Source organism: Oncorhynchus masou, chromosome 30 (assembly GCF_036934945.1).
Source record: "Oncorhynchus masou masou isolate Uvic2021 chromosome 30, UVic_Omas_1.1, whole genome shotgun sequence".
NCBI lineage: Eukaryota > Metazoa > Chordata > Actinopteri > Salmoniformes > Salmonidae > Oncorhynchus > Oncorhynchus masou.
In genome coordinates, this window is record NC_088241.1 from 30,552,458 (window position 1) to 30,575,896 (window position 23,439).

General features: G+C 44.8%; 1 protein-coding gene across 2 annotated transcripts in view; it reads right to left on the reverse strand.

Annotated features, from left to right (window-relative positions):
• LOC135522515 (phosphatase and actin regulator 4B-like) overlaps positions 1-23,439 on the reverse strand; it is a 64,700-nt gene that overhangs the window by 29,081 nt on the left and 12,180 nt on the right. Inside the window, exons 1-3 of one of the 2 annotated variants that reach the window (XM_064948841.1) lie at positions 19,151-19,518; positions 10,087-10,176; positions 9,938-9,982 (exon numbers count right to left, since the gene is read on the reverse strand). In XM_064948841.1, coding sequence (XP_064804913.1) covers positions 9,938-9,950 — 13 coding nt within the window. In that variant the 5' untranslated portion in view covers positions 9,951-9,982; positions 10,087-10,176; positions 19,151-19,518. Of the gene's footprint in view, positions 1-9,937; positions 9,983-10,086; positions 10,177-19,150; positions 19,519-23,439 lie in introns of those variants that run through there. The other variant, XM_064948840.1, reaches the window with a different exon arrangement.

The following is a 23,439-nucleotide window of genomic DNA, read 5'->3' on the forward strand; positions in this document are numbered from 1 at the left end:
TAAATTGCTTTAAAGTCGGAAAACCAGAGCAGGTACAAAGCTACTAGCTTGTCCTTTGGGAGAGAGATCTATTTCTATCTGTGCCCTCTATCAATGGAGATGTAGTTCAGATAGAGAGAGGAGGAAGTGTCTGCTCTGAGACCACACAGCATTCCATCAGCAGAGATGTCGCTAGTACTGCTGAAGTGGTCATGGGGTGGCAGTTAGCCTAACGGTTAAGAGCAGAAAGGTTGCTGGTTTGAAACCCCGAGCTTACTAGGTGAAACATCTGTTGACGTGCCTTTGAGTAAGGCACAACCCTAATGGCTCCTGTATGTTGCACTGGATAAGAGCATCTGCTAAATGACTAAAATGTAAATGTGAAAAATGAATGCACAATGGCTAGCCATTACAAATAGCTGCGTACGCTTCACAAAAGCCTTCTTCACATTCACTCCCAGTCAGCACTCATGACAGAGCTACAACTATCTACTTCATTGAGACGGTTCTGGTTCATTCCATGTCATTTCCGCATGCCATGACACCCATGTTTACCTGGCCACTGACTTTTTAGCATGGGAATGCATTACATAGGATATGAAGAAACAATTCTCTGAGTCACAGCTTCATACTATACTGAACAAAAATATAAACGCAACATGTAAAGTGTTGGTCCCATGTTTCATGAGCTGAAAGAAAAGATCCCAGAAATGTTCCACACGCACAAAAATCTCTCTCAAATGTGTGTACATCCCTGTTAGTGAGCATTTCTCCTTTGTCAAGATAATCCATCCACCTGACAGGTGTGACATATCAAGAAGCTGATTTAAAAAGCATGATCATTACACAGTTGCACCTTGTGCTAGGGACAATAAAAGGCCACTAAAATGTGCAGTTTTGTCACACAACACAATGCCACAGATTTTGAGGGAGCGTGCAATTGGTATGCTGACTGCAGGAATGTCCACCAGAACTGTTGCTGTAATGGGTTGAAAACAAACAGTCCATCCAGCCAATAGATGGCGCTGTTGCACTGTGGTAGTAGAAAAAACAGCAAGTTCTGGCCAAGTGCGCGCACCATTCTTCAGAATAAAGAAAGCTCCTGAACATTGCAGATGTAAACTTGTGTCTGTTCTTTTTACTATTGCAGGTATGTAACAGAACTTCCAAACGTTCTAATATTGAAAGAACAACATCTCAAATGTCAATATGCCTTGTATACTGTTGTTCAGGTTAGTTATCATTGTTTTAGTTTACAATGGAGCCCCTAGTTCCACTCTTCATACCGCGGTGACCTCTCTCATTACAACCAGCATGTCCAGAGATACAACCTCTCTCATCATCACCCAGTGCCTGGGCTTACCTCCGCTGTACCCGCACCCCACCATACCCCTGTCTGCGCATTATGTCCTGAATATATTCTACCATGCCCAGAAATCTGCTCCTTTTATTCTTTGTCCCCAACGCTCTAGGCGACCAGTTTTGATAGCCTTTAGCCGCACCCTCATACTACTGCTCCTCTGTTCCGCGGGTGATGTGGAGGTAAACCCAGGCCCTGCATGTCCCCAGGTACCCTCATTTGTTGACTTCTGTGATCGAAAAAGCCTTGGTTTCATGCATGTCAATATCAGAAGCCTCTTCCCTAAGTTTGTTTTACTCACTGCTTTAGCACACTCTGCTAACCCTGATGTCCTTGCCGTGTCTGAATCCTGGCTCAGGAAGGCCACCAAAAATTCTGAGAATTCCATATCCAACTATAACATTTTCCGTCAAGATAGAACTGCCAAAGGGGGAGGAGTTGCAGTCTACTGCAGAGATAGCCTGCAAATTAATGTCATACTTTCCAGGTCCATACCCAAACAGTTCGAACTACTAATCTTAAAAATTACTCTCTCCAGAAATAAGTCTCTCACTGTTGCCGCCTGCTACCGACCCCCCTCAGCTCCCAGCTGTGCCCTGGATACCATTTGTGAATTGATCGCCCCCCCATCTAGCTTCAGAGTTTGTTCTGTTAGGTGACCTAAACTGGGATATGCTTAACACCCCGGCAGTCCTACAATCTAAGCTAGATGCCCTCAATCTCACACAAATCATCAAGGAACCCACCAGATACAACCCTAAATCTGTAAACAAGGGCACCCTCATAGACGTCATCCTGACCAACTGGCCCTCCAAATACACCTCCGCTGTCTTCAACCAGGATCTCAGCAATCACTGCCTCATTGCCTGTATCCGCTACGGAGCCGCAGTCAAACGACCACCACTCATAACTGTCAAACGCTCCCTAAAACACTTCTGTGAGCAGGCCTTTCTAATCGACCTGGCCCGGGTATCCTGGAAGGACATTGACCTCATCCCGTCAGTTGGGGATGCCTGGTCATTCTTTAAAAGTAACTTCCTCACCATTTTAGATAAGCATGTTCCGTTCAAAAAATATAGAACTAAGAACAGATTTGGCCCTTGGTTCACTCCAGACCTGAATGCCCTCGACCAGCACAAAAACATCCTGTGGCGGACTGCAATAGCATCGAATAGTCCCCGCGATATGCAACTGTTCAGGGAAGTCAGGAACCAATACACGCAGTCAGTCAGGAAAGCTAAGGCCAGCTTCTTCAGGCAGAAATTTGCATCCTGTAGCTCCAACTCCAAAAAGTTCTGGGACACTGTGAAGTCCATGGAGAACAAGAGCACCTCCTGCCAGCTGCCCACTGCACTGAGGCTAGGTAACACGGTCACCAACGATAAATCCATGATTATTGAAAACTTCAACAAGCATTTCTCAACGGCTGGCCATGCCTTCCGCCTGGCTACTCCAACCTCGGACAACAGCTCCGCACCCCCCGCAGCTACTCGCCCAAGCCTCTCCAGGTTCTCCTTTACCCAAATCCAGATAGCAGATGTTCTGAAAGAGCTGCAAAACCTGGACCCGTACAAATCAGCTGGGCTTGACAATCTGGACCCTCTATTTCTGAAACTATCCGCCGCCATTGTCGCAACCCCTATTACCAGCCTGTTCAACCTCTCTTTCATATCGTCTGTGATCCCCAAGGATTGGAAAGCTGCCGCAGTCCTCCCCCTCTTCAAAGGGGGAGACACCCTGGACCCAAACTGTTACAGACCTATATCCATCCTGCCCTGCCTATCTAAGGTCTTCGAAAGCCAAGTCAACAAACAGGTCACTGACCATCTCGAATCACACCGTACCTTCTCCGCTGTGCAATCTGGTTTCCGAGCCGGTCACGGGTGCACCTCAGCCACGCTCAAGGTACTAAAGGATATCATAACGGCCATCGATAAAAGACAGTACTGTGCAGCCGTCTTCATCGACCTTGCCAAGGCTTTCGACTCTGTCAATCACCGTATTCTTATCGGCAGACTCAGTAGCCTTGGTTTTTCTGATGACTGCCTTGCCTGGTTCACCAACTACTTTGCAGACAGAGTGCAGTGTGTCAAATCGGAGGGCATGCTGTCCGGTCCTCTGGCAGTCTCTATGGGGATGCCACAGGGTTCAATTCTCGGGCAGACTCTTTTCTCTGTATATATCAATGATGTTGCTCTTGCTGCAGGCGATTCCCTGATCCACCTCTACGCAGACGACACCATTCTATATACTTCCGGCCCGTCCTTGGACACTGTGCTATCTAACCTCCAAACAAGCTTCAATGCCATACAACACTCCTTCCGTGGCCTCCAACTGCTCTTAAACGCTAGTAAAACCAAATGCATGCTTTTCAACCGTTCGCTGGCTGCACCCGCACGCCTGACTAGTATCACCACCCTGGATGGTTCCGACCTTGAATATGTGGACATCTATAAGTACCTAGGTGTCTGGCTAGACTGTAAACTCTCCTTCCAGACTCATATCAAACATCTCCATTCGAAAATCAAATCTAGAGTTGGCTTTCTAATCCGCAACAAAGCCTCCTTCACTCACGCCGCCAAACTTAAACCAGCTCAGTCTGGAGGGTGGTTGAGAGAGAGACGATTTTACGGAGGTGCCACTATCTGAAAGCTGAATGTATTGATGTCAGTTTTCTTTATTGGTAGTGGTATGTAGAAAAACATTCAGTTATTTTTGTCTTCGTATATAAAAGTGTTTCTATTGTATGCTCACCCTGAGGTGCGTGTCCTCGGCCCAGTACCACCAGCGCCGGCACCACGCACCAGGCCTACAGTGCGCCTCTCCTGTCCAGCGCCACTGGAGCCTTCCTCCTCTCCAGCGCGGCTAGAGTCTCCCGCCTGTGCTGAGCTGCTAGAGTCTCCCGCCTGTCCAGAGTTGCTAGAGTCTCCCGCCTGTCCAGAACTGCTAGAGTCTCCCGCCTGTCCAGAGCTGCTAGAGTCTCCCGCCTGTCCAGAGCTGCTTGAGTCTCCCGCCTGTCCAGAGCTGCTTGAGTCTCCCGCCTGTCCAGAGCTGCTTGAGTCTCCCGCCTGTCCAGAGCTGCTTGAGTCTCCCGCCTGTCCAGAGCTGCTTGAGTCTCCCGCCTGTCCAGAGCTGCTTGAGTCTCCCGTCTGTCCAGAGCTGCTAGTCTCCCGCCTGTCCAGAGCTGCTAGTCTCCCGCCTGTCCAGAGTCTGTGCTGAGCTGCTAAAGTCTCCTGTCTGTCCAGAGTTGCTAGAGTCTCCCGTCTGTCCAGAGTTGCTAGAGTCTCCCGCCTGTCCAGAGCTGCTAGAGTCTCCCGCCTGTCCAGAGCTGCTAGAGTCTCCTGCATGTCCAGAGCTGCTAGTCTCCCGCCTGTCCAGAGCTGCTAGTCTCCCGCATGTCCAGAGCTGCTAGAGTCTCCCGCCTGTCCAGAGCTGCTAGTCTCCAGTCTGTCCAGAGCTGCTAGTCTCCCATCTGTCATAAGCCGCCAGAGCCGCCAGTCTGCAAGGAGCCGCCAGTCTGCAAGGAGCCGCCAGAGCCGCCAGTCTGCAAGGAGCCGCCAGACCCGCCAGTCTGCAAGGAGCCGCCAGTCTGCAAGGAGCCGCCATTCAGCCAGGATCAGCCAGGATCCGCCAGTCAGCCAGGATCCGCCAGTCAGCCAGGATCTGCCAGAGCCGCCAGTCAGCCAGGATCTGCCAGAGCCGCCATTCAGCCAGGATCTGCCAGAGCCGCCATTCAGCAAGGCTCTGCCAGAGCCGCCATTCAGCAAGGCTCTGCCAGAGCCGTCAGTCAACCAGCCTGAGCCACCCCTCAGTCCTGAGCTACCCCTCAGTCCGGAGCTGCCCCTCAGTCCGGAGCTGCCCCTCAGTCCGGAGCTGCCCCTCAGTCCGGAGCTGCCCCTCAGTCCGGAGCTGCCCCTCAGTCCGGAGCTGCCCCTCAGTCCAGTGGGGCCATTTAGTAAGGTTGCCAATCCTAGGTCGGCGGCGAGGGTTACCGTTCCTAGGAAGAGACTAAAGCGGACAAAGACTATGGTGGAGTGGGGTCCACGTCCCGCGCCAGAGCCGCCATCGTGGACAGACGCCCACCCAGACCCTCCCCTATGGATTTAGGTGTGTGGGCGGGGGGCGGTACTATCACACCCTGGCCTTAGTTATCTTTGTTTTCTTTATTATTTTGCTTAGGTCAGGGTGTGACATGGGGGATTTATGCGTTGTGTCTTGTCTAGGGGTTTTGTAAGTTTATGGGTCTGTTTCCTTTCTAGGTAATTGTATGTCTATAAGTTGCCTAGATTGGTTCTCAATTAGAGGCAGCTGTCTATCGTAGTCTCTGATTGGGAACCATATTTAGACAGCCATATTCTTTGGGTATTTTGTGGGTGATTGTTTCCTGTGTCAGTGTTTGTACCACACGGGAATGTTTCGTTGCCAGTTCACTTTATTATTTTGTAGTTGTGTTCATGTTTAGTTTTTCTTATTAAAAACCATGGACACCTACAACGCTGCGTATTGGTCCGATCCTTGTTTCACCTCTTCAGAGGAAGAGGAGGAAATCTGCCGTGACACTCTTTCTTGTGCTTTTTGACGTGGAACGACCCTACTTCTCAATTTTCAACGCTGGCTGGTTGGCTGGCTGGCTGCTGTTTTCTGTCCATCCTGGGCCTGGATCCTTATCGGAATCTGAACAGGCTCCGAGGGATTAGCATGCCTTTGAAACCTATGTTTGCCAAGGAGAGGTGCAAACTGTTTGGGCAAGATAAAGAGACAGAAAGGAGTGTGAAGGGACCAACACAAACAACTCCTTCTCATAGGAGAGGGTAGAGAGAGAGATCGGCAGAAGAGGAGGAAGGCTAGCCAGCCAGGCTGTTTTGGTTAGAACAAAGGGCATGTTTAAACCCACTACCTGGGGTCACATGCAACATGCAACACAGGACACTGAACGGACGTGGGGTGTATTCAGTGATGTGAAACGTTCTGGACATCGCAGATAGGATTAGAGATCAGATAACAACATTGACGAATACGCTGATTCGGTGTGCGAGTTCATTAGAACGTGCGTTGAAGATGTCGTTCCCATAGCAATGATTAAAACATTCACTAACCAGAAACCGTGGATTGATGGCAGCATTCGCGTGAAACTGAAAGCGCGAACCACTGCTTTTAATCAGGGCAAGGTGTCTGGTAACATGACTGAATACAAACAGTGCAGCTATTCCCTCCGTAAGGCTATCAAACAAGCTAAGCGTCAGTACAGAGACAAAGTAGAATCTCAATTCAACGGCTCAGACACAAGAGGCATGCGGCAGGGTCTACAGTCAATCACGGACTACAGGAAGAAATCCAGCCCAGTCACGGACCAGGATGTCTTGCTCCCAGGCAGACTAAATAACTTTTTTGCCCGCTTTAAGGACAATACAGTGCCACTGACACGGCCTGCAACCGAAATATGCAGTCTCTCCTTCACTGCAGCAGAGGTGAGTAAAACATTTAAACGTGTTAACCCTCGCAAGGCTGCAGGCCAGGACGGCATCCGCAGCCGCGCCCTCAGAGCATGCGCAGACCAGCTGGCTGGTGTGTTTACGGACATATTCAATCAATCCCTATACCAGTCTGCTGTTCCCACATGCTTCAAGAGGGCCACCATTGTTCCTGTTCCCAAGAAAGCTAAGGTAACTGAGCTAAACGACTACCGCCCCGTAGCACTCACTTCCGTCATCATGAAGTGCTTTGAGAGACTAGTCAAGGACCATATCACCTCCACCCTACCTGACACCCTAGACCCACTCCAATTTGCTTACCGCCCAAATAGGTCCACAGACGATGCAATCTCAACCACACTGCACACTGCCCTAACCCATCTGGACAAGAGGAATACCTATGTGAGAATGCTGTTCATGAACTACAGCTCGGAATTCAACATCATAGTACCCTCCAAGCTCGTCATCAAGCTCGAGACCCTGGGTCTCAACCCCGCCCTGTGCAACTGGGTACTGGACTTCCTGACGGGCCGACCCCAGGTGGTGAGGGTAGGTAACAACATCTCCTCCCCGCTGATCCTCAACACTGGGGCCCCACAAGGGTGCGTTCTGAGCCCTCTCCTGTACTCCCTGTTCACCCACGACTGCGTGGCCACGCACGCCTCCAACTCAATCATCAAGTTTGCGGACGACACAACAGTGGTAGGCTTGATTACCAACAACGACGAGACGGCCTACAGGGAGGAGGTGAGGGCCCTCGGAGTGTGGTGTCAGGAAAATAACCTCACACTCAACGTCAACAAAACTAAGGAGATGATTGTGGACTTCAGGAAACAGCAGAGGGAACACCCCCCTATCCACATCGATGGAAAAGTAGTGGAGAGAGTAGCAAGTTTTAAGTTCCTCGGCATACACATCACAGACAAACTGAGTTGGTCCACTCACACAGACAGTATCGTGAAGAAGGCGCAGCAGCGCCTCTTCAACCTCAGGAGGCTGAAGAAATTCGGCTCGTCACCAAAAGCACTCACTAACTTCTACAGATGCACAATCGAGAGCATCCTGGCGGGCTGTATCACCGCCTGGTACGGCAACTGCTCCGCCCTCAACCGTAAGGCTCTCCAGAGGGTAGTGAGGTCTGCACAATGCATCACCGGGGGCAAACTACCTGGCCTCCAGGACACCTACACCACCCGATGTTACAGGAAGGCCATAAAGATCATCAAGGACATCAACCACCCGAGCCACTGCCTGTTCACCCCGCTATCATCCAGAAGGCGAGGTCAGTACAGGTGCATCAAAGCTGGGACCGAGAGACTGAAAAACAGCTTCTATCTCAAGGCCATCAGACTGTTAAACAGCCACCACTAACATTGAGTGGCTGCTGCCAACACACTGACACTGACTCAACTCCAGCCACTTTAATAATGGGAATTGATGGGAAATGATGTAAATATATCACTAGCCACTTTAAACAATGCTACCTTATATAATGTTACTTACCCTACATTATTCATCTCATATGCATACGTATATACTGTACTCTCATCTACTGCATCCTTATGTAATACATGTATCACTAGCCACTTTAACTATGCCACTTTGTTTACATACTCATCTCATATGTATATACTGTACTCGATACCATCTACTGTATCTTGCCTATGCTGCTCTGTACCATCACTCATTCACATATCCTTATGTACATATTCTTTATCCCCTTACACTGTGTATAAGACAGTAGTTTAGGAATTGTTAGTTAGATTACTTGTTGGTTATTACTGCATTGTCGGAACTAGAAGCACAAGCATTTCGCTACACTCGCATTAACATCTGCTAACCATGTGTATGTGACAAATAAAATTTGATTTGATTTGATTAGAGTGAATTGAGCTGGCATGATCTGACAGACAATCATATCTGTTCTACACAATACGGAATGGAATACGGCTATGGAATCCTGAACTGTTCACCGGACGTGCTACCTGTCCCAGACCTGCTGTTTTCAACTCTCTAGAGACAGTAGGAGTGGTAGAGATATTCTTAATGATCGGCTATGAAAAGCCAACTGACATTTACTCCTGAGGTGCTGACTGCTGCACCCTCGACAACTACTGTGATTATTATTATTTGACCATGCTGGTCATTTATGAACATTTGAAAATCTTGTCCATGTTCTGTTATCTCCACCAGGCACAGCCAGAAGAGGACTGGCCACCCCTCATAGCCTGGTTCCTCTCTAGGTTTCTTCCTAGGTTTTAGCCTTTCTAGGGAGTTTTTCCTAGCTGCCGTGCTTCTACACCTGCATTGCTTGCTGTTTGGGGTTTTTGGCTGGGTTTCTGTACAGCACTTTGAGATATCAGTTGATGTACGAAGGGCTATATAAATACATTTGATTCGATTTGAATACATTCCTACAGTATCTGAAAGTTCTATTCTGAACATGCTCCTGGGTTTAAATAGTTGTTTATACTTTGAGCATTTGATTGAGCCTGTCTGGAGTGCCAGGTGGGCGAGGTTTGCAAAGCTGTCACTTTGGGGACTATTCTATTGGTTCCATTGTGCCAGGCAAGCTCAATCAAGCACAGCTAAAGAATCCCAGAGCCGACAAGGTAAAAAAGTCTGTCGTTCTGCCCCTGAGCAAGGCAGTTAATCCCACTCTTCCCCAGGCACCGATGAAGTAGAGCCCTCCATTTGGGTAAAATGCGGAAGACAAACTGACTAGGTATGAGCCTTTTCCTCTTTCCTTTCTCTCTCTCTGCTTCTAAAGATAGAGTCTGTAGTTGTACTGCATTTTCTCACTGCCCCACATAAAGCCTCCAAAATGGGCTGGCTTCCAGAGAGTGGGAGAGACAGAGAGCTGGGCCAATCCGCATGAGCCCGGAACCTGTCGACCTGGAAAATAGACTGGGCCAGGCCTCTTCAGCAGGCAGATGGAACTGAACCTCAACACACAGGCAGACTGGTTCTAACAAGAAAGAGAGGGAGCCTGTCTTGCTAGCCTACAGAGGGTGCCATAGCTGTGTGCTGTGCGCCGAGTAGCAGCAAAAACAAACTGCCCCATAAACACACCCAGGTCTATGTTGCATTACTACACAAACCACAATGAACAAGAAGCTAAACTTACCAAGACTTTCCATTACAAGGTCTGAGGCGCAACAGTGAACGGTTCCTGAAAAAGAAGCAGCAACATTTTTATTTATTAGCCTGCAGTGGTAAATGTCAAAAAGGTCAACTTTCATGAATAGTATTTATGTCAAAACTGAAGAGATGTACACTGTAGAAGGTCATTGGTGTTGGGAGGTGGTGGTCTTCAGCAGCAGTAGTTTCAGGCCTCCCTGGAGATGCCCTCTCGGCTCAGTCCCGCTGTCCAGAGAGAGCAAAACACACAGTCAGTCACACACAGCTGGGAGGGAAGAGCATTTAACCAGTTTTAATGGGGAATGATAAACTCAAGTGACATTCCACATAAAACAACACTTAAATATTTAGAGGATTTAGAGTGAGGAGAAGGATAATGGCATCGTTATGACACCCAAACACACACGGTCTTAACGACGGACTTAACGACTTTTTCCTCTTCAGATTTACACCCAAATCTAAATTCTAAAATAGTTAATAAAAACAATTGGCAATAAACACATTGTGGTGTGTGGTAACTAAATATTAAAGAGAGCCAAAAGACATGCTCATTTGCATCCATCTTGACTGAAACACACATACGCACACTGACTCTAGCTGCAGCTCGGTGTGACAGTGTCATAGCCAGGAGGACAATATTAAATCCTGGGAACAGAGCGTGAGCACATTTCGCCACCTTGAGCAGCTCTGCTGTAACAGGGACCTTTAACAGGGAGAATGAAGGATGAGCACAGGAATGGTGTGTGTGTGTCAAGGGAGAGATGGTGAAGGGTCAAGGGAGAGGTGAAAAAGTGTCAGTGCAGGTTAGGGTTGAATGGCGGGAACCTGGTTACCAAAATTAACCACACAAAACCACTCCCTTTTCCTGGGTTAAGTAACTGCGAGAAACCGGTAAATTACCGATTATGATTTTTCAACGCCAATACCGATTAATGGAGGACCAAATCAAGCCGATACCGATTAAATCGGCCGATTTAAACAATACTGAATGAACACTTATTTTAACTTAATATAATACATCAATAAAAATCCATTTAGCCCCAAATAAATAATGAAACATGTTCAATTTGGTTTAAATAATGCAAAAACAAAGTGTTGGAGAAGTAAAAGTGCAATATGTGCTATGTAAAAAAGCTAATGTTTGAGTACCTTGCTCAGAACATGAAAACATACGAAAGCTGGTGGTTCCTTTCAACATGAGACTTCAATATTCCAAGGTAAGAGGTTTTAGGTTGTAGTTAATATAGTATTTATAGGACTATTTCTCTCTATACCATTTGTATGTCATATACCTTTGACTACTGGATATTCTTATAGGCACTATAGTATTGCCAGTGTAAAAATATAGCTTCCGTCCCTTTCCTCGCCCCTACCTGGGCTCGAACCAGGAACACATCGACAACAGCCACACTCGAAGCATCGTTACCCATCGCTCCACAAAAGCCGCGGACCTTGCAGAGCATGGGGAACAACTACTTCAGGATTCAGAGTGAGAGACGTCACCATTGAAACGCTATTAGCGCGAACCACCGCTGACTAGCTAGCCATTTCACATCGGTTACATCAGCCATTAGGTCATAAACAGAGCTGTACTTGCGGAGAACTGCTGGCAAAATGCACAAAAGTGCTGTTTAAATGAATGCTTACGAGCCTGCTGCTGCCTACTGTCGCAAAGCTAACTAAAAAGCAGCATTCCCCAAGTGAGGATGGCTTTCACTTCAGCAGTAATAAATTCATGAACTTCTTTGAGGAAAAGATCATGATCATTAGAAAGCAAATGATGGACTCTTCTTTAAATCTGCGTAATCTTTCAAAGCTCAGTTGTCCTGAGTCTGCACAACTCTGCCAGGACCTAGGATCAAGGGAGACACTCAAGTGTTTTAGTACTATATCTCTTGACACAATGATGAAAATAATCATGGCCTCTAAACCGTCAAGCTGCATACTGGACCCTATTCCAACTAAACTACTGAAAGAGCTGCTTCGTGCTTGGCCCTCATATGTTGAACATAATAAACGGCTCTCTATCCACCGGATGTGTACCAAACTCACGAAAAGTCGCAGTAATAAAGCCACTCTTGAAAAAGCCAAACCTTGACCCAGAAAATATTTTTTAAAACTATCAGCCTATATCAAATCTTCCATTCCTCTCAAAAATTTTAGAAAAAGCTGTTGCGCAGAAACTCACTGCCTTCCTGAAGACAAACAATGTATACGAAATGCTTCAGTCTGGTTTTAGACCCCATCATCGCACTGAGACTGCACTTGTGAAGGTGGTAAATTACCTTTTTAATGGCATCAGACCGAGGCTCTGCATCTGTCCTCGTGCTCCTAGACCTTAGTGCTGCATTTGATACCATCGATCACCACATTCTTTTGGAGAGATTGGAAACCCAAATTGGTCGACACGGACAAGTTCTGGCCTGGTTTAGATCTTATCTTTCGGAAAGATATCAGTTTGCCTCTGTGAATGGTTTGTCCTCTGACAAATCAACTGTAAATTTCGGTGTTCCTCAAGGTTCCATTTTAGGACCACTATTGTTTTCACTATATATTTTACCTCTTGGGGATGTCATTCGAAAACATAATGTTAACTTTCACTGCTATGCGGATGACACACAGCTGCACATTTCAATGAAACATGGTGAAGCCACAAAATTGCCCTCGCTAGAAGCCTGTGTTTCAGACATACAGAAGTGGATGGCTGCAAAACTTCTACTTTTAAACTCGGACAAAAGAGAGATGATTGTTCTAGGTCCCAAGAAACAAAGAGATCTTCTGTACAATCTGACAATTAATTTTGATGGTTGTACAGCCATCTCAAATAAAACTGTGAAGGACCTCGGCGTTACTCTGGACCCTGATCTCTCTTTTGACAAACATATCAAGACTGTTTCAAGGACAGCTTTTTTCCATCTACGTAACATTGCAAAATCAGAAACGTTGTCCAAAAATGATGCAGAAAAATTAATCCATACTTTTGTTACTTCTAGGTTAGACTACTGCAATGCTCTACATTCCGGCTACCCGGATAAAGCACTAAATAAACAACAGTTAGTGCTAAATACGGCTGCTAGAATCCTGACTAGAACCCAAAAAATGGATCATATTACTCCAGTGCTAGCCTCCCTACACTGGCCTCCTGTTAAAGCAAGGGCTGATTTCAAGGTTTTACTGCTAACCTACAAAGCATTACATGGGCTTGCTCCTACCTATCGTTCTGATTTGGTCCTGCCGTACATACCTACACGTACACTACGGTCACAAGAAGCAGGCCTCCTAATTGTCCCTAGAATTTCTAAGCAAACAGCTGGAGGCAGGGCTTTCTCCTATAGAGCTCCATTTTTATGGAATGGTCTGCCTACCCATGTGACAGACGCAGACTCAGTCTCAACCTTTAAGTCTTTACTGAAGACTCATCTCTTCAGTGGGTCATATGATTGAGTGTCGTCTGGCCTAGGAGTGTGAAGGTGAACGGAAAGGCTCTGGAGCAACGAACCGCCCTTGCTGTCTCTGCCTGGCCGGTTCTCCTCTCTCCACTGGGATTCTCTGCCTCTAACCCTATTACAGGGGCTGAGTCACTGGCTTACTGGTGCTCTTTCATGCCGTCCCTAGGAGGGATGCGTCACTTGAGTGGGTTGAGACACTGACGTGATCTTCCTGTCTGGGTTGGCGCCCACCCCCCCTTGGGTTGTGCCATGGCGGAGATCGTTGTGGGCTATACTTGGCCTTGTCTCAGGATGGTAAGTTGGTGGTTGAAGATATCCCTCTAGTGGTGTGGGGGCTGTGCTTTGGCAAAGTGGGTGTGGTTATATCCTTCCTGTTTGGCCCTGTCCGGGGGTATCATCGGATGGGGCCACAGTGTCTCCTGACCCCTCCTGTCTCAGCCTCCAGCATTTATGCTGCAGTAGTTTATGTATCGGGGGGCTAGGGTCAGTTTGTTATATCTGGAGTACTTCTCCTGTCTTATCCGGTGTCCTGTGTGAATTTAAGTATGCTCTATCTAATTCTCTCATAAGACCTGAGCCCTAGGACCATGCCTCAGGACTACCTGCCATGATGACTCCTTGCTGTCCCCAGTCCACCTGGCCAAGCTGCTGCTCCAGTTTCAACTGTTCTGCCTGCGGCTATGGAACCCTGACTTGTTCACCGGACGTGCTATCTGTCCCAGACCTGCTGTTGTCAACTCTCTAGAGACAGCAGGAGTGGTAGCGATACTCTTAATGATCGGCTATGAAAAGCCAACTGACATTTACTCCTGAGGTGCTGACTGCTGCACCCTCGACAACTACGGTGATTATTATTATTTGACCATGCTGGTCATTTATGAACATTTGAAAATCTTGTCCATGTTCTGTTATCTCCACCAGGCACAGCCAGAAGAGGATGGCCACCCCTCATAGCCTGGTTCCTCTCTAGGTTTCTTCCTAGGTTTTAGCCTTTCTAGGGAGTTTTTCCTAGCTGCCGTGCTTCTACACCTGCATTGCTTGCTGTTTGGGGTTTTTGGCTGGGTTTCTGTACAGCACTTTGAGATATCAGTTGATGTACGAAGGGCTATATAAATACATTTGATTCGATTTGAATACATTCCTACAGTATCTGAAAGTTCTATTCTGAACATGCTCCTGGGTTTAAATAGTTGTTTTCCCTCAAATACTTTGAGCATAGGTTTCTTAGGTTTCTCTCTAGGTTTCTTCCTAGGTTTTGGCCATTCTAGGGAGTTTTTCCTCGCCACCGTGTTTCTACACCTGCATTGCTTGCTGTTTTAAGTTTTAGTCTGGGTTTCTGTACAGCTCTTTGATATATCAGCTGATGTAAGAAGGGCTATATAAATACATTTGATTTGATTTGATCATATGACTCATTTATCACAAAACCCACTGATATTGCTAACTACATTAATTACATGTTCATTGGCAAGATAAACAAACATAGGGATGACATGCCAGAAACAAATTCTGAAACTACACAACCAAGTATATCTATCCAAATTATGAAAGACAATAATTGTACTTTTGAATTCCTTAAAGTCAGTGTGGAAAAGGTGAAGAAATGATTGTTGTCTATCAACAATGACAAGCCAATGGGGTCTGACCATCTGGATGGAAAACTACTGAGAATAATAGCAGACGATATTGCCACTCCTATTTGCCACATTTTCAATTTAATCCTAGGCCTGGAGGGAAGCTAAAGTCATTCCCCTACCCAATAATAGTAAAGCCCCCCCCCCCTTACTGGCTCAAATAGCCAACCGATCAGCCTGTTATCAACTTTTAGTAAACTTCTGGAAAAGATACAATGCTATTCCACAGTAAACAAATTGACAGACTTTAAGCACGCATATAGGGAAGGACACTCAACAAGCACAGCACTTACACAAATGACTGATGATTGGCTGAGAGAAATTGATGATAAAATGATTGTGTGGCCTGTCTTGTTAGACTTCAGTGCGGCTTTTGACATTATCATTCATAGTCTGCTGCTAGAAAAACTTGTGTTATGACTTTTCACCCCCTGCTATAATGTGGATAAAGAGTTACTTGTCTAACAGAACACAGATTGTGTTCTTTAATGGAAGCCTCTCAAACATAATCCAGGTAGAATCAGGAATTCCCCAGGGTAACTGTTTAGGCCCCTTGCTTTTTTCAATCTTTACTAAAGACATGCCACTGGCTTTGAGTATGGCCAGTGTGTCTATGTATGCACATGACTCAACACTATATACGTCCGCTACTAGAGTGACTGAAATGACTGCAACACTTAACGACTGCAACACTTAACAAAGAGCTCTTGGTAGTTTCGGAATGGGTAGCAAGGAATAAGTTACTTGCATTTGGGACAAAGCATTGTATTTGGGACAAATAATTTACTAACCCTGAACCTCAACTGCACCTCGTAATGAATAATGTTGAAATTGAGCAAGTTGAGGTGTCATGGTCAAAACATATTGATAGAACAGTAGCTAAGATGGGGAGAATTCTGTCCATAATAAAGCACTGCTCTGCCTTCTTAACAACACTATAAACAAGGCAGGTCCTACAGGCCCTGGTTTTGTCGCACCTGGACTACTGTTCAGTCGTGTGGTCAGGTGCCACAAAGGGGGACTTGGGAAAATTGCAGTTGGCTCAGAACAGGGCAGCACGGCTGGCCCTTAAAAGGACATGGAGATCTAAAATGAAATTACATGCATGTCAATCTCTCATGGCTCAAAGTGGAAGAGAGATTGACTTCCTCATTACTTGTTGTTGTAAGAGGTGTTGACAAGCTGAAAGTACCCAGCTGTCTGTTTAAAATACTATCACACAGCTCGGACACCCATGCATACTCCACAAGACATACAGCAGAACAGACCATGGGAGGCACACAGTACTACATAGAGTCATGACTACATGGAACTCTATTCCACAACAGGTAACTGATGCAAGCAGTAGAATCAGATTTAAAAAGCAGATAAAAAATACACCTTATGGAAAAGCGGGGACTGTGAAGTGACACAAACATAGGCACAGACACATGCATACACACACGTACACATGGATTTTGCATTGTAGATATGTGGTAATGGAGTATGGGCCTGAGGGCACACAGTGTATTGTGGATTCTGTAATGAATGTATTGTAATGTCTTTAAAATTGTTTAACTGCCTTAATTTTGCCAGGCCACAGGAAGAATAGCTGCTGCCTTGGCAGCTAATGGGGATCCATAATAAATACAAATACAAGGGAAGGTGACTCTTTCGGTTAGAAGCATTTGATTTTGCAATCGCATACATCATTTTGGATTTGTGTGCTCATGAAAAAGGTTTTCACCCTATAACATAAGGAGACACAAAAATGTTACTTAGACTGCATTTTTCAGATCTCTATATATAAAAAAACTGTCCTACAGCTAGAAACAAGATCCTTACAGGGTTCAAGTTCAATGTCTAATTTAACTGATTAATGCTTAATATATGATTTAACAACAACTTACACTTCCATAAATGCAAGGCCAGAAAAGTTATGACATGATTTTGACAATATCACAATATCATTTTTGTGCTAGTTTGCTTTCCCGTCACCAAAACGTCATAGCTTGTTCTCAATCTTCTTTTTATTGGGAGCCAATTTGTTTTCAGCACTTTTATTTCCATAACTGATCAAAACTTCTCATGGCTCTCGTCTCTGCAGCAGACATGGAGAGCAATATATTTATAACATTGAACATTGCAATAAAATCACAGTATTGAATTGCAATACATATAAAATCCTGAGAATCACAATACATATTGTATTGGCACCTAAGTATCGTAATGATATCATATCGTGAGGTCCCTGGCAATGCCCAGCCCTACAAATGACTATCACTATTCTTTAATGAACAGTGGAATTAACCCATGACTACATGGGCAAAAGCCTGTTAAAACAATGTGATGGCTGTTGTCCTGAGAGGCCCCATTGACCAGAGCTAGAAATACACACCATCCAATCAATGCCCTGCCATGAAGTAATAATTCTGTTCAGGACACAGCCAAGCACAGGGTTCTATTGCTCTACTACACACAGACACACGTACAATCATAAATGCATGGACACACTCACGCACACACACAGCCATTACCTAGGCTAATAGTCTATCTAGGACTCAGCTATGCACAGGGTTCTACTGCTCTCACTCACACACAAATGCACACGCACTTCCCATCATCAGTCGACCATTTAATATGACTGATTGCTTTGTTTCAGAAGTACCGTCACCACTTCTGAGTTTCTCTTGCTGTATGAGTGTGGGAACAAAGCTTTGCTTTGTAACCACAAAAGAAAGCTAAAAGGGTAAAAGAATGAAACCCAACTGAACAAGTGGCAGCGACACCAAATAAGCCCCATCCTTTCCTTGAGGTCAGAGCCTGGGCTAAATGTACTGGACTGAAAGACAAGTAGTCACTCCCGACCCGCCTAGCACCACGGCTTGGTGAGTCACTGCAGAGTCTGGAGTAGAGTGGCGAGCATTTCCCGATCTTAGAAAGGTGTGTGTGTGTGTGATCTTATACATCTCGTCATGCTCTCATCTTTATGCTCAGCCTTTGAATGCATCACTGCATGTAATTTGAAACAAAGAAATGTGCTCTCTCCCCCCTCGCTCTCTCTCCCTCTCATGCTCACAGCACACCCTCTGGATGGTGCTTGTGAAAAAGGGATGTACATGGCCTAGTTCCCTTTTGAGTTTTTAACCGTCTCACTGCTGGGCGAAACCACTGTGCTCAATCAATGCTTTTCTGCATCACCACAAGTCTCACTGTGTCAAAGTCAAACAGTCCAGAGACTTCAAATCACTCCCCTTTCCAACATAGCGATGCCAGATATACACTCGACTTGCCTTTGACACATCATAACATGTCAGTCTCCAGTCCAGACCACAGCTGATAACAACTGACCTCACATAACACCTCACACTGACTGTCAAGCAGGAGGGTGCAAGACCTGGCACACACCTTGGTCAGTGATAGTCCTGACTAATTAGAGACCGTAATGATTTCCACCGTGGTGAGTAGCCGATTGAATAGATCCTGATGAACTTAGAGTCAGTGGTTGTCTTAAAACTCATTCTGATCAGCTCCGATTGATATGAAAGATTCTCTTGCCGTAGCAAACAACCTGAGGTGACCCGCATAGATTAGACCCACAACAACTCTTTACAACCAACACAGGCTAAACCTACAACAACGCTGACTCGGAGGGTACTTTTAAGTCCTGCTATTGCCTGCACCCCCTCCAATCACACACACACCTATCCGCCCCTCCACAGTCACCAAAGATCAGGCATCACAAAGCACAGGTCAGAAAGCACAGGTCAGGAGGAATCAAACTATTTGTTGCTAGAGTCACCACTGTATAATCATTTGTAGAGTGCACTCTCACTGGCTGGCGCACTCCAATAGCGATGATTCAATTAAGATGAGAGCGGAAACGGGAGCAGCTGGCTTGGTTATGTGATCTTTTAATAGCCACCCACCTACTCTCACAGCAGGGCTGCTTGGGTTTTGGGCACAAACTGCCACCAATGCAGTGAAGAAAAAATAGTTATCCCCAGTTCTCTACACTACACACCAAGACAACACTCTCAGCTAATGACATGCATCTAGCACGACACATCTAGAAGGTAAGCACTGCAGTTGTCCAGAACCAGAGCCTAAAGCAGGTGGACCCAGTGCCATACTCACTGCTCCAGAAGGGTCTTTATGCCAGATCTCTCCCCCGCCAAAGGTGTCTTGGAGCTGGGTGCGCAGTGGCAGACTTACAGCCTCTCTACTCCCTCTCGTGCGAATCTCTCCGATCAGCACCGCTCCCCAGCCCCCCTCTCGGATACGGACAGAAGATGGAGTCTGTTCTCAATCCGGGTCGGCTACACGTCATCACCGAGCCTACCCCAGAATAGCACCACTCACCGCAGGGACTTGTGGCCCACTTTCCCAAGGAGCCCAAAACGCTCCTATCCCCTGAAAAACTTTTAAAAAATCTCTCCACCTGTTTTAGAGCACTGTTCAACAGGAAGCTAGTGCAAATGGACCTTTGAAACGCACTGTTCTTCGGTAACTATGAGCAATGAGAATGTGTTTATATCCTCTGTCCTAAAGGCAGAAGTAAGGACTCCACCCAATGTGGTGTGTGGAAGTGAAGTTCCTGATTACATACAATAGACAAGATCGCTGGCTTGGACAGCTGTCAGGTATCAGCAGGGACAGCTGTCAGGTAATCTAGCTTGAACCCACACCTTTTGCATGGTCAGTATTTTCACACACCCATCTTCCAAGCTCTCTGCATCCCATATTTCCATCCTCATGCATAAATGCACTTCCACTGTTTAAAGTCAGTGAGTCCGCAGTCTCCGCACCCTCCACCCTACCCCCTGCTAGTGGACTAAAATGAGGAGAGGGCAGAGTACATTAACCAACAGGGTTTCTGTTAGCCGGCAATTGGCAATAAAAAAATATAAAAAATCAAAAATGAATTCATTGGTGGAAACACCAGTTCATGGAAATACATTTCACCGTCATGCTTATCAGTCTATAGGCTAATTTGAATAATTTAGTGTAATTAAATTGGCCTGTGTATTCATTAGTCATCATGCATCTTATTTATCCAACAACTATCATATGCACAAGGCATACAGAGCCTATTTTGAGCGGAATTTCTCCTGCAGCTCCTCAGCTGGTTGCTGCTAGAGTAAAATGTGCTTTTATAAGCCCATTCATTGCGCCACAAATCCCAATGCAAATCACATGTTTAAAACAGTTTTAGTGCACAATTAAAAAGAGCTACAATTTTGTTTCTCTAAACTGGTAATTGAAGCACACCTCCCATTCAACATTCAAGTGCAGGCACCAGCCTAATAGTGCATCACCCACCACTTTGCAATGTGAGCTGGAGGCAGTATGCATTTTGAAAACATACTTAATTGTTTAAAACCTTTTTCAAATAGCTTACTGTGAGGAACTATAGTTTCAATATATTATAATTCGCAACTGATATAAAAAAATAATAAACACTTTCCTACATTTCCTGTGCAGCAGGACAGGTACTTCTATGCGTGCTCAAGTGCGCACACACTACCTCAACAGGAAAGAGAAATCAGACACATGCTCATATGGAGCACCCCAAACAAAAGACAATGTTTCTCACAAGGTTGTGAACTCAGCAAACAACGTTTCCACTCCGAGATTGAGAAAGGTAAATGACATGAATTAACAGATTAAAAAAAATGATGACAGGATAAGACAACCATAAGAACTAAGGACAATGTACATATCAAAATATCAAAACAAACACACACGATACAACACATTTGGACAACAGTTATTAGCAATGCCATGGTGTAGCCTAATACAAAAAATAAATAAGTACAAAACATTGTTAGCTTACATTCCATGGCATTTGGACAATTTTAAAAACATATTTGCTTTAATTAATATTGTTCAATAGAACTCTAGTCGAAATATGCCTAAAGAGTTTCTCAATACTACCCATTGCTTAGCATCTCCCACTTTGTCACGCCCTGACCTTAGAGAGCCTGTTAATTTCTCTATTTGGTTAGGTCAGGGTGTGATTTGGGTGGGGATTCTAGTTTTCTATTTCTTTGTTTGCCGGGTATGGTTCCCAATCAGAGGCAGCTGTCTATCGTTGTCTCTGATTGGAAATCATACTTAGGCAGCCTGTTTTCCACCTGAGTTTGTGGGACCTTGTTTTTGCACAGTAGCTGTATAGCCCTGCAGAACTTTATGTTTGTTTATCTTTTTTTTTTTTTTTTGGTGTTCATCCAAATAAAGAAGATGTACACTTTCCACACTGCGCTTTGGTCTCATTCCGATGACGGACATAACACACTTTCTTTGATGCTGTTGAATTTTCTGATTTCTAATAGCAATTATAATTTCAAGGATGAATCTGTGTCTAATAAAATGTGTTTAAAAAGTTGGCGTTAGACATGTAGAATTTTGTGTTTTGAATATAAATATTTTACCTAGCAGAAGTATTGTACTGTTAATTGAAGGACTGTGGACAATGAGGTCACCAAAGATAAGCTGAGGATTCATATATACAGCTGTAGGAAGTTTACATACACCTCAGCCAAATACATTTAAATTCAGTTTTTCACAGTTCCTGACATTTAATCCTAGTAAAAATTCCCTGTCTTAGGTCAGTTAGGATCACCACTTTATTTTAAGAATGTGAAATGTCAGAATAATAGTAGAGAGAATTATTTATTTCAGCTTTTATTTCTTTCATCACATTCCCAGTGGGTCAGAAGTTTACATTAGAGGTCGACCGATTAATCGGAATGGCCGATTAATTAGGGCCAATTTCAAGTTAACAATCGGTAATCGGCATTTTTGGACACCGATTATGGCCGATTACATTGCACTCCACGAGGAGACTGCGTGGCAGGCTGACTACCTGGTATGCGAGTGCAGCAAGGAGCCAATGTAAGGTGCTAGCTAGCATTAAACTTATCTCATATAAAACAATCAATCTTAACATAATCACATGTTTGGTGATATTACTAGTTTATCTAGCTTATCCTGCGTTGCATATAATCGATGCGGTGCCTGTTAATTTATCATTGAATCACAGCCTACTTCGCCAAACGGGTAATTTAACAAGCGCATTCGCAAAAAAAGCACTGTCTTTGCACCAATGTGCACCTAACCATAAACATCAATGCCTTTTTTAAATCAATACACAAGTATATATATTTTAAACCTGCATATTTAGTTAATATTGCCTGCTAACATGAATTGCGTTCTGTACAAGCAAAGTCTGGGTAAATGCAGCAGTTTGGGCCGCCTGGCTCGTTGCGAACTGTGTAAAGACCATTTCTTTCTAACAAAGACCGTAATTAATTTGCCAGAATTTTACAGAATTATGACATAACATTGAAGGTTGTGCAATATTTACACTTCTGGAGGCCACCCATTAGATAAAATACGGAACGGTTCCATATTTCACTGAAAGAATAAACGTCTCGTTTTCGAAATGATAGTTTTCCCGGATAGGACCATATTAATGACCTAAGGATCGTATTTCTGTGTGTTATTATATTATAATTAAGTCTATTATTTGATAGAGCAGTCTGACTGAGCGGTGGTAGGCAGCAGCAGGCTCGTAAGCATTCATTCAAACAGCTCTTTCCTGCATTTGCCAGCAGCTCTTAGCTGTGCTTCAAGCATTGCACTGTTTATGACTTCAAGCCTATCAACTCCCGAGATTAGGCTGTCAATACTAAAGTACCTATTAGAACATCCAATAGTCAAAGGTATATGAAATACAAATGGTATAGAGAGAAATAGTCCTATCATAACTACAACCTAAAACGTCTTACCTGGGAATATTGAAGACTCGTGTTAAAAGGAACCACCAGCTTTCATATGTTCTCATGTTCTGAGCAAGGAGATAAAATGTTAGCTTTTTTACATGGCACATATTGCACTTATACTTTCTTCTCGAACACTTTGTTTTTGCATTATTTAAACCAAATTGAACATGTTTCATTATTTATTTGATACTAAATTGATTTTATTGATGTATTATATTAAGTTAAAATAAGTGTTCATTCAGTATTGCTGTAATTGTCATTATTACAAATATATATATACATTTGTCCGAGTAATCGGTATCGGCTTTTTTTGGTCCTCCAATAATCGGTATCGGTGTCGGCGTTGAAAAATCATAAAATCGGTTGACCTCTAGTTAACATACACTCAATTAGTATTTGGTAGCATTGCCTTTAAATTGTTTAAATTAGGTTAAATATTTTGGGTAGCCTACCACAAGCTTCCCACAATAAGTTGGCCCATTCCTCCTGACAGAGCTGGTGTAACAGTCAGGTTTGTAGGCCTCCTTGCTCGCACACGCTTTTTCAGTTCTGCCCACAAATTTCATATAGGATTGAGGTCAGGGCTTTGTGATTGTCCATTTGAAAGATCCATTTGCGACAAAGCTTTAACTTCCTGAC